This window comes from Canis aureus, chromosome 4 (genome assembly GCF_053574225.1).
Source record: "Canis aureus isolate CA01 chromosome 4, VMU_Caureus_v.1.0, whole genome shotgun sequence".
Lineage (NCBI taxonomy): Eukaryota > Metazoa > Chordata > Mammalia > Carnivora > Canidae > Canis > Canis aureus.
In genome coordinates, this window is record NC_135614.1 from 43,933,831 (window position 1) to 43,945,865 (window position 12,035).

Below are 12,035 nucleotides of genomic sequence, written 5' to 3' on the forward strand. Positions count from 1 at the left end.
AACAATGAAAACAAATCACATTGGCAAGTGCCTTCGAGTTAAAGTCATATTTGTTTAAAAAGGCAGACTCCAGGCTACATTAGGCCTGGCTGAGTTTCATTCAGTCTTGCTGCCTAATGTATGCATGACCAGGAAGGTGAACTAGTATATAATATTTACATAAGAAGAAATTGAACTGGTGGGGAGGCGAGGTAGAAGCTGAGAGGGGAGGTAGGCAGAATAACGCAAGATGGAAAATAAAAAAGAAGAGAGAGCATCAGAGAACATCAGAGAACATCTGATCACCTGATTCTGAAAGCAAGCAGAGGGCAGCCCTGGTGGCGCAGTGGTTTAGTACCGACTGCAGCCAGGGGTGTGATCCTGAAGACCCGGGATCGAGTCCCACGTTGGGCTCCCAGCGTGGAGCCTGCTTCTCCCTCTGCCTCTCTCTCTCTCCCTCTCTCTCTCTCAATCTCTCTCTGTGTGTCTCAATAAATAAATAAAATCAGAAAGAAAGAAAGAAAGAAAGAAAGAAAGAAAGAAAGAAAGAAAGAAAGAAAGAAAGAAAGCAGAGAAAGAGAAAGGGCAATGATGTCTGGCCCTGAATTAAGTGAGCCAGACTGGGGGTGTCCACCGGAGGTGTGAACCGTGCTCCTTGAATGCCTATGTTGATGGAGTGGAGGCCCCAGCGCAGATGAATGGTGCTGTGCACACCACGGCCATCCTTCCTGGCTCCCAGGTGAGGGCTGGGGAACAGGATGACTCCTGAGACACTGCAGCTCCTACCAGTGTGTTAGTACATCTCTTTCCCTGACTAGTGACTCCTTTAAGGAGTGTGAGTTACCTGGGCTGGCCCTATGTCAGTTCTTTCTTCATTCCTTGAGAAGATACGAGGATAAAGTCATGGTTGCCTAGATAGCTTTGTCAAAATGGCAAGGACTTCTTTCCTGACAACTTCTGTTCCAAGTCATCTTGTTTCTGTTGAAGTCCTACTGTGTTTAGAATAATAGTACCTAAACCCATGCAGTCTTGTGCCTCTCTGCAGCTCTGACAATAGTCAGCAAGTTGATCCTTCCAGGAGGAGCTATTTTCACTCAGGACAGCTCCCCATCTTGGCCAAACACACTTTATATATTTGCATGATCCCCACAAAGTTCTTCTTTTTTTCTCTTTTTTTTTAAAGATTTTATTTATTTATTCATGAGAGACACACACAGAGAGAAGCAGAGACACAGGCAGAGGGAGAAGCAGGCTCCATGCAGGGAGCCCGACGCGGGACTCAATCCCCGGTCTCTAGGATCGTGCCCTGGGCTGAAGATGAAAAGTTCTGGTTCTTAAATTTGCTTAATCAGATGAAGTAGAATGTGAAGCCTCACTCTGCTAATTCTTAGCTTTGTGACCTTTAAGTTTGAATCAAAACCTCAGCTTCCTTATCTAAGAAAGGGGGATAGAGGGCAGCCCTGGTAGCTCAGTGGTTTAGTGCCGCCTTCAGCCTGGGATGTGATCCTGGAGACCCAGGATCGAGTCCCGCATTGGGCTCCCTGCATGGAGCCTGCTTCTCCCTCTGCCTGTGTCTCTGCCTCTCTCTCTGTCTCTCGTGTCTCTCATGAATAAATAAATTAAAAATCTTAAAAAAAAAGAAAAGGGGATAGAAATAGTGTCCCACTTCACACTGAATAAGTATCAATACCTGCCATGTGCTGTTCTCAGTACAAAACAAAGATAGGAGCTTTGAAGCTGACATTCTAGCAGGGAGATGGCAGTAAACAAAAGTATAATTAATTATTGTCTAGTATGTTAACATGTGACTATTTCTATGAGGAGGGAAAAAAGACCAAAAACAGAGTGAAAGGGAGGGGAATCAGAAGTTGCAATTTTCCATAGGGTAGTGAAGGAAACATTTGAGTGAGGATGTAGAGGAGAGGGACTGAGCAAGCAGATATGGAGGGAAAGGTGCCCAGCCCCTATGTCAGGAGCTTGAGCCACTGCAAGGAGGTCTGTGTGGCTGGCACAGAGTAAATGAAGACTCAGATGAGATGAAGTGGGAAGATGAGGCTCTCCATAGGATTCTTCTGATGACTAATGGAGATAATAAGTGAAATGCACTTAGCAGGAAATAATCACCAAGGCCGTGGCTACTTGCTCTGTGACAGGCACTATGCTAAGTGTCTGACATCCATTAGCTCATTCAGTCTGCATCACAACCTGAAAGGCTTTTATTTTTACCTACATGCTTATTTTACATATAAGTAAACTGAGCTTTAGGCAGGCAAAATAATCTGCCTAAGGTCATAGACATTGGTAAGTGGTAGTGGTAGGATTCCAGTGCAGAACTCAAGCCCAAGTAGCTAGCTCCAAAGACAGTGTCTTTAACCACTGACTGACTGCCTCTCATAAGCAAAGGGAGTGAGGATGAGGGAGGTAAAGTAGAAATATGTGGATGGAAGAGCAGCCCCAAGAGACTGGAAGGACACAGAGGAGGAGGAAACAAGAACTGAATAAGCAGATCCTTAACAAGAGCAGGAAGCATGATACAAAAGGAAACACAGGCAGTACGATCAGGTTGCAGAGAGCTGGGTACATGGCTATTTGGGCCCAAGGGGCCTGATTACACACACAGCAGACACAAGCAGGGGCCAGTCAATGGGCCAGCAACAGACCAAGGGGAATTCATGGAGCTGTAAAAGTCCCTACATTGTGATCCTCAAAAAGCAGACACCTGGTAAACATATCCCTTCCTCCTTAAAAACAAACAAACAAGTGAGCAAACAAAAACAACAAGAAAGGTTTAGGATAGCATGAACAGTAAGTCAAATTTTAATCATGGACCAAGATACCATCTATTAATTGATATCTGAGTTTTTGAAACAAGTACTTTTGCTTTCTTGCCGACGTAAAAACATGGTACCAGGTAACATTTATTATGTTTATGAAGTTAAGTACCAGGTACTACATGGATAACTTTGTACATGTAATCTCATTTCATCATCAAAACACTAAGATCTGGTTTATCCCCATTTATGGATAAGGAAACTGAGGCTCAGATAGGCCAGGTCACTCACTCAGCTGAGCACAGGGACAAACATACAACTCCCTCCCAGGTCTGTCTAGTGTGAACACTGATAAACAATGAGCCAACACTGACCAGCCCAACATGAACATAATCATTATTCCACATTTCCCCCCTGTACTTGAGGCTATGGCAGCATTAGTATTTTTTAAGGAACATAGACAAGGGAGAGCAAATCCCACTAGAGTGCCATGCTCTAGACTTTCTCTCTTTTAGAGAGCCATCCTTACAGAAGGGCTACAGCCTTGTTTCTATGTGCCTGGCCAGCAGGAAGGGAAGCTTTTCAGCATGGTGACTCAGGAAAGTGCAGGCTGCTCTGAACTCTGAGTAATTCCACAGCTCAGAAATCTTGGGGATCAGCTCAGCTGGTTGTCTGAGCTTCAGGATAAAAGAAACTGCAAGGAATTTTATAAAGAAGTTCAATGCCTAAAAGATTATCACTTCAGCTCTTTCCAGCCGTTTCTCAGTATGCTCTATATCTCCCAGAGGCTCAGTCATTCTAGGGAAGCCTAATGGATACTGGTCATATTGATGACTACTGAGCATCTTCTGGACACACTTCCTAAAATTTAGGAATTTCCCATGTTTTTAAGCCTGTCTCCCTATGGCAAAAGCTTGAACCTGCTCTGCCAGCTTCCATTGCAACTATGGCACAGGCAGGTATCCTGCCCCAGACTTTGACTCAGGAGCCAGTGACATAGAGAAGGGACAAGAAAATCACATTATTTGACTATGTGATAGAAATAAATAATCCTTAAGAAATCCAATCTTTCTCAACAACTTCTCTTCCTCTCTTTCTCAACTGCATCCTGCATATTGATACAGGATAATCCCTAGCCCTTGAAAATGTTCCTGTGCAGAATGTGCAAAGAAAAATGGCAAGGGAACAGCTAATGGGAGCTAGATCAGCTGAAATTATGCACATGAGGAAAGAAGACAAAGAAATAACAGGAAACAGCAACACAATACCAGACACAATAAGTCCCAAAAGCAATAATTATATTATGATTTCCCACCAGCTGGCTTAGAAATTTCAAACCTTCTATTTTCTAGTTTCCCAAGTAAAATGCCTTCCCAGTATGGGGAAATACCTCCAACACTTCCCAATGTCCTTGATGCCGCTCTAAGAGTGCAAACCATTGATAAAGATTCTAAAATGAACAGGACACAGGAAAACTACCTTCCCTCAGCATGAGGTCTTAGATCTTTCTTGAAGGTCAGCCTACACTTTGTTCATGAGAAAGTATTGAAGACTATCTTAAAGGCATCTCTTCTGACCAAATGCCTCTCTTAGCCTCAAAAGGCACCTTGTCCAATAGGTATTTTATAAGTATCAATGATGTTCTATATGTGATGCTGGGGATACAGCAACAAATAACAGAGCACCTCAGTACTCAAGAAGCCAAAAGTCACTTAGAGTTACAGCAGCACTGAATTTACACTGAATGAAGAGCTAGAGTTCTGCAGGATGACATGTCTTGAGGCAGAGAAGAAAACAAATATACAAACGCTCTTTGCTCCAGTGGAGGGAAGGAACAAAGACTAAGAGAGATAAGACAGGAAGAAAATAGGAAGGAAGGAAGGAAGGAAGGAAGGAAGGAAGGAAGGAAGGAAGGAAGGAAGGAAGGAAAAGATAAATAAGCCAAAAGGAAGGAAGGAAAGAAGAAACAGTAAAATAAATAAGCCAAAAGAAAAAATTGGGCAGAAGATATGATAAATGAAGAATATATGTTCTTCTTGTAAATCTAAAGTTCTCACTTGCAAGATGAGATAAGATATCCTTGCCTATTAATCTGGAATTATAGTGTTTGAATCCTTGAACTCCTCCAAGAAACTCAACCCTTAGAAAGACACACTGGTTTTCAAATAATTGATAAATACCTCTCAAATATATAAGAATACCCCTAAGACTTTAATACAGTCTCTATTTTGACTAACTGGCAAACCAGAAGAAACAGATGCTTCACTTTAAGAATAAGAGGGTTGATGGAAGGAGGAGGGTGGAAGATGGGCTAGATGGATGATGGATATTAAGGCTGGCACTTGCTATGAAGAGCACAAGGTGTTGTATGTAAGTGATGAATTGCTGAATTCTACTCCAGAAACCAATATTGTACTGTATCTTAACTGCCTGAAACTTAAATAATAAATAAATAAATAAATAAATAAATAAATAAATAAATAAATAAATAATAAAATTAAATTTTTAGTAAGATTAAGTTTTAAAAAATTAAAAATTAACATTTAAAAAATGAATAATGCACATGACATGGTTCAAGACATTCATCTCCTTCTATTCTCATCTGAAATCTCAAGGAACGTTTTAGGAGAATCCAAAATGATTCATATTTTAGATGCCTTGTCGAGTATGAAACACTGTCACGTTCAAAATAATGACTACAGACTTCTATTTTCTCTTGGGAAACCATCTTTCAAACTGAAGACATCTATACCTTAAGTGGCTGACCCGGCCCTTGGCTCCAGAGGTGCACATGAAACTATAAGCGCATAATCTGCATACTCATTTCCTTGGTCATAATGTTTAAAACCTTAGCACATGACCCCAAACAGTTTTTGGCATAGGATTTTGCCGGAATAACAAATAACTTAGAATTGTTTAAGTTAGAATATGAATCTGAGGTTTCCAGTGGTTTCCACTTTGGAAAACCTGTCTCAGAAGGCAACCAACAAAAGGAAAGTAGAGGCAAGATCTAGAGAGACAGAGACTATCCTGATGGTAATGTCTGCATCCAGTCATGCCTGAGACCAACTATCCTCTGGATTTTTAAAAAGATGTGAAATAAAATAAAGTCCTACTCTTCCTAAATCAGTTTGAGTTGAATGTTCTTCATCTGCACTAATAAGAATCCAGATAATACATTCCCTAGATGTTTTTTCTTATTTTCCATCACACACAACCAATCTGATCATACCTACAATCACAACCAAATTGCTTTTCTAACTTTTCCTTATAGCCAAGATGAACATAAATTATCCTTTTGCAGGTTGCATTTGAATGCGTCTATCTCTGAAGTCCTTCAAAAGAACAGTTAACCTCGTAATACTACTCATAAAACATCAAATCTCTTAGGTATTCTAACATATCAGCTCAATTGTTGGCTACTAGGATCTCAAGGACAGACAGATCAACTGCAAATACCAGCTCATCTGTCATGCACAACCTCCCAGAGCCAAATAACTGTCAACTCCCAGAGTTCTGCTCTCTCAACTCCCAACACCTCTATCATTGAAGATTCCTGGAAAGTTTTCTATCTCAAATCAAATGAAGAATGATAGATGAAACACAGAAGAGCCTCAAATCACAAATCAAGTTCACTGGATGAAACATAACTCTATAACATGTTAAGATTCATATTTTTCCCTGGATGAGCTTAGAGGGAACAATTATAACCTATTCATAACTCTCTGTGTTGGATTTTTAAGTTGTTTTTGATCAATGCCTGGTTGTAATTTTATAAAAGAATCTCTCCAATGACACAAATACTGTTGTATCCCGGAGGAACTGCAGAACTAATCAATCACCCTTACATAACAAGCACTCACTGTGAAAATAATGTCCTCGACCGCACAATGAACTTGAACACATATTCCAAAGCTTTCAGGGTTCTTAGGATCGGCTCACATTGCTCCCCTCTGCTGGAGGTATCCAAGTAAGTCTTCAGCACCGTCATCAATTTCCTGAATAAGGGATTATATTTTCAAAACACATCTTTCCAGCCCACAGCATGGTCATTAGTTTGCGCCATAAATTATAAAGCATTCAATCAAAGGTTAAAGTTGGTGGTATAGCTAAGCTACTTGTTTACAGCCCTAAAAATAACTCTGCTTAAAATATATATTTTTAATACAGGGAGCGAATAAGTATTTCTTTCCAGTCCATAGAGAGCTAGCAAAGAAAAAAACTAGTGAGGAAAAAAAATATTTTGACTGGGAAAACCAGTCATAATCAGGACATGAGTGGGAATAATGGTGGTGAGAATGCTCTTTTCAGCATTTGCTTCCTACAGAAAATGTTCTAATAGTATTGTGGAACTCCTGTACTGAGAAACTCCCCACATTTCTTCATTATCAGCAAGGCAGACTTCAAACTATTTGGCCTAGCTTTCAAGGCCCCTTGGCAAACTGGCCTCTCCCAACTTCTGCAGCATCACTTCCTGTTTGTAACTATTAGTTCCCTGTGCCCATGCTATAGTGGCCTCCTAGCCCTGTGCGCTTCTCCTCTCTAGCCTCTGAATCCCAGTGTCTATCACAAGTGGCTGCTCAGTAAATGATAGCTGACTTCCTGAATGAATGAATGCTTTCATGGACTTCTACCACAATAAAATACTCATTCTAACCTATGGGTTTGCATATGTGTATTTAACCCAGATAACCCAGCATGGATCGGGTTATCAATAAAGGGAGAACTCACACAGCCCAGTGCAAAAGGCAAATGCTCAAGGTCCTCATGCCCTGGGTATCCTGGCAGGTACGCAAGAAACCCCCACTTTCACAGGAACTTACTTGTAAGCCAGTGTAGCACTGAAATGCTGTTGAATATAAGCCTCCAGAACGGTGTTGAAATGCTGGAATTTCCGGTCAGCAATGAGTCCTATTATGTAGATCTGAGGAAGATTCAAGGGATCAGCGTTTGGGGGTCAAATCAAGTAAGGTGGGAAGCCACACTCATATGGCATCACTGAATCTCCTGCAAAATGATGTTGCTCAGGAATTAGCTCACAGGTATATTGCTAGCCTTTTCCATTAAGGTAATGTCTCTTCTAAAAAGTATTTCATGAAGAATGCTACAGGGTGTCAAAGGATGAAAGGATTTTGTGGTCAAATAAGTTGGACAAATCTCAGGATACCATTGTTAGGCTGCTTTCTTTATGGCAGGGTTTTTAGAGTCTTTAATATATTCACATGCATGATGAATCTCTGAGAGGTCACACAATGTCCAGAACTTCCCTAAGAGCTATCTAATCAAAGGATCTTTTTGTCACAAAGCATCTTCTTTGAGGGCTAGCTTCCCAGGACACCTTCTGGGAAGCACTGGATCAAGTCACAGTTGTCTCCAAGTAATTTCTTTAAAATGTAATGTCATTGACATAAGTAGTTAACATTAAAACTTTATTGGTCACTGATAGACATCAACACTTAAATTTCCCTTTTACTCACCCTGCCATGCTTTCAAATGAACTAGAAACAAACAACCAACCCAGCCCTTCATTCATTTATTGCTCTGGTTGCTAGAAGTTACAATGCCTCCAAAAGAGTTCATGAAAAGGGCCACAAGGGCCACAAGTTCTCAGTGTTCTCACAGTGAGATACACATTAATGTCTAATGTCACTAAATACCTGTCCCCTCTTTCTTACCAAAGCATCAAAGACGAGGATGTCATACTCATTACTTTGAGAATGCTCCATCATGATATTGAAGAGGGCATCTAGAGTATCCTGGAGAAACTGAACAAAATAATGAAGGTCATGTTAAAAAACAGTGCAGGTGACCCAGATATCCCACTCCTCGGTGTATCCCCAAGAGAATGAGAGCACACATCTACCACAGGCTGCATTTAAAGGTCCAGGGAGCTTTCTTCTCAAGAGCCAGAACTTGGAGCAACCCAACTGTCAACCAACAGCATGAATGAACATATGGCAGCATTTTAATACTACAGAATACTCCACAGTAATATAAAAGAGCAAACTACTTCTACATGCAACAATGAGGATAACCCTCATGAGAACTGTGTAGAGTAAGATAAGTCAGACACAACAATGCACATTACTTATTACTCTATTTTTATGAAATTCAAGAACAGGCAAAAAAAATTCATAATGGCAGTTAGCATAGGGGAGGTTGAGAAGGGATATGAGGGAACCTACGGTGATGCCAAAAATGTTCTCTATCTTGATCTGGAGGGTGGGATTATGGGTGTATACTTGTGTAAAAATACAAGGAACTATATTCTTAGGGTAAGTGCTCTGTACATATTTTACCATTTTATATAGTTCAATAACAAACTTTTTTAGAAAAAGAAAAAAGGAAGCAGAGGTGGAGACAACGTAATTCCCCCCCAGATGCTTCACCAAACTGCCCAAAGATGATAGACTTTATGAAAGGATGTCTGGGGAATTTTCCTGCTACTGCCGAACCAGGTAGATGGGTCATTAGTGCACATTTAAAACACTGACCTGAAAATTCTACCATTGCTTCTCCATGTATGGAAAACTAAATAAAATCTGATGCTCTTCCTTCCTAAGGGATGTGTCAATATTTCCTATAGTCCCTGAAAACACTACCAAATAAAGATGTTTAATCTCAGAGTTTCTAGCTTGACCAAGTTCCTGATGGAAACAAGATCACCAAAACCTATGGGAAACACTTGTCCCATAGAACTGGAGAGAAGAATTGAATAAATGGACCTACTTCTCAGACACTATATTTTTCAACACCATGTGGACACAACAATACATATGACATTTGTATTATTTTCTGCTTGTTTTGCTTAAAATGTGAGCCCTGATGTCTTTTCCTTTTTCATGTATAATGGCATAATACTCTGTAAGCAGCAGGAACTAAGTATATTTTTTATTTCTAACAGTAACATGTGAGTAGTACTAAGAGATCACACTATTATAGCAACTTATACCAACAAAAATAATTAATAGTTACTATTTATTGAACTCTGGTATGATTTACATGTTTAGTTCAATATTGTGTACTCTGTGCTAAGTAATTTTTAAATATTATTGCCTTGAATGCTCACAACCACTCTATCAAATATGTCATATTCATAATATTATCACATAAAGTTGGCAAGTGGTTGAGCTGAGATCTACATCCAGGCTGATCTCCTTCCAGAAACTGAACACAACCCGTTTTCTACAACTCAACATTCAGCATCATTGAACCAAATCAGCCTCTGAATTTCCAAGTAAAGTTTTCTCGTGGTAATTTGGGACACTGTGTCCCATTGTTAGAGACAAAGTCCAATCTCCCTCCACACTTCATTTGCTCCCCAAAGCCACCCATAATTTAAAGCTCTGTCACTGCTGGATGAATACAAACAAAATGAAGCCCCACTGACCTTCACCACTTCCTCTCCATCGACAATCTTCAATTTCTCTAAGTTCTCCTGTAACAGCTGAGGCTTCATGCGCCACTTCAGCAAACCCAGCAAGCCCACTGAAATAGAGTCCAGACAAGCAGAGTTACTATTATTGGGGTAAAGTGTCCATTCAGGACTTCCTTGGGCTTACCCATGCACACATGCACATGTGTACTACATTTATTCAACTCTTCATGGTTTCATTACCGTTCTGGGTGAGCTTTGTGGAACACACCAGGGTGGAAATGGAGAACACATCTCGGGAGCTGACAGAGAGCCCCCCAACACTGCTGGAGCTTCGACTTAGGGTGGCCCCCTTGTTTTCCACATGGTGTCGGTAAGAAGGAAGTGTCAGGTAAGCACTGGCATCCTCCATCTTCTTACTCTCCCCCTGGAAACAACACCTTGGTTACTTCTCCAAGCCATGGGTACCTGCCCAATGCCACATAGAGCTTGCAGTAGCCAGCTCACACATTGTAAGGTCCAGATAGTCAAAATTAGAAAAATCATCAGAGAAGCAACAAACAGCAGCTGGTATGGCAGGGCTATTTTTCCATAAAACAGACAAGAACCCGGGGATCCCTGGGTAGTGCAGCAGTTTGGCGCCTGCCTTTGGCCCAGGGCACGATCCTGGAGACCAGGGATCGAGTCCCGCATCGGGCTTCATACATGGAGCCTGCTTCTCCTTCTGCCCATGTCTCTGCCTCTCTCTCTCTATGTCTATCGTGAATAAATAAATAAAATCTTAAAATAATAATAATAATAAAAACCAGACAAGAACCCGAAGTTACATTAATGGAAAAGGGATTGACCAACAAGTTGAAGGCTCTGTGGACTTCATTATCAACATGAAAGGAATTAAAGATTCCCCTGACAGGCTATTTTGAATCCTCCTAAATTTATTGAGTTGTTTTTTTTTTTTTTTTTTAAAGTAGGCTCCACAGCCAGCATGGAGCCCAATGCAGGACTTTAATTCACAACCCTGATGTAAAACCTGAGCAAAGATCAAGAGCTGAACACTTAATTGACTGAGCCACCAAGGCACTCCTAAATTTCTTGAGATGTTAACACATGCCCACCAGCAAGGTAAAGAATTGGCTTAAAGGAAAAGTTAATGGCAAAAGCACTAGAGTCTGAAAGTCCTGGGATCTAGACCCTGTTCTACCATTCAAAGTCTGTGATATCTTGGATGCATTGCTTGGTCTGTCTGTGTATTATTTTTCTCATGATTAAACTGAAGACTAACCATATTACCTACTTCCTAGAAATTTGGGGCAGACTAATTGAACATAATGCATATAGAGCTTTTAGCAGAGTTGATAGACATCTAAGTCCCATGGCATATGGAAATGAATGGTTAGAGGTAGGCATTACAGGAGTTAATGTTTATTGAGCCCTTACTCTTACTGGATGCTGCTCTAAGTGCTTCATATGCCTTGGTTCATTTCATTTAAACCTCACAATGGCTACTATCACTGTTGCAGACACTGCTGTCATCCTCAGTTTACAGATGAGGAAACTGAAACTTAAGGAAGATGAATACCTTGCAAACTGACTCTGACTAGGCCTCCCTCCCGCCCCCCATGAATTCAGAGTCCATTGAGGAAGAATGGCTTTCAAGGCAAGAACTACCTTGATGTGTCCTAAATGAGAAGATAGCAATTGTGCAGAAGAAGGGGGTGGAGGTTTTCAGAAAAGCCAGAGAAACTCAGAGTGCCTGGTGATGAAGCCTTGATGAGGCTCTGTTTGCCATGGAGACCACAGGCAAAAGAGTGTTTTCAGCCCCTGGGGCTGAGAATGCCAAGGACAAGTGTTGATCCTTATGCAGGTGGCTTAGTCTTGTCTTCCTTCACAAACACAGGCTTTGTCTCCAG

The 12,035-nt window shown here is 40.9% G+C and overlaps 1 protein-coding gene across 1 annotated transcript in view; it reads right to left on the minus strand.

Annotated features, from left to right (window-relative positions):
* Positions 1 to 12,035, minus strand: part of DOCK2 (dedicator of cytokinesis 2) — a 397,956-nt gene that overhangs the window by 318,644 nt on the left and 67,277 nt on the right. Inside the window, exons 18-22 of the mRNA XM_077895573.1 lie at positions 10,369 to 10,552; positions 10,141 to 10,238; positions 8,426 to 8,515; positions 7,574 to 7,674; positions 6,614 to 6,748 (exon numbers count right to left, since the gene is read on the minus strand). Of these exons, the coding sequence (XP_077751699.1) occupies positions 6,614 to 6,748; positions 7,574 to 7,674; positions 8,426 to 8,515; positions 10,141 to 10,238; positions 10,369 to 10,552 (608 nt within the window). The remainder of the gene's footprint in view (positions 1 to 6,613; positions 6,749 to 7,573; positions 7,675 to 8,425; positions 8,516 to 10,140; positions 10,239 to 10,368; positions 10,553 to 12,035) is intronic.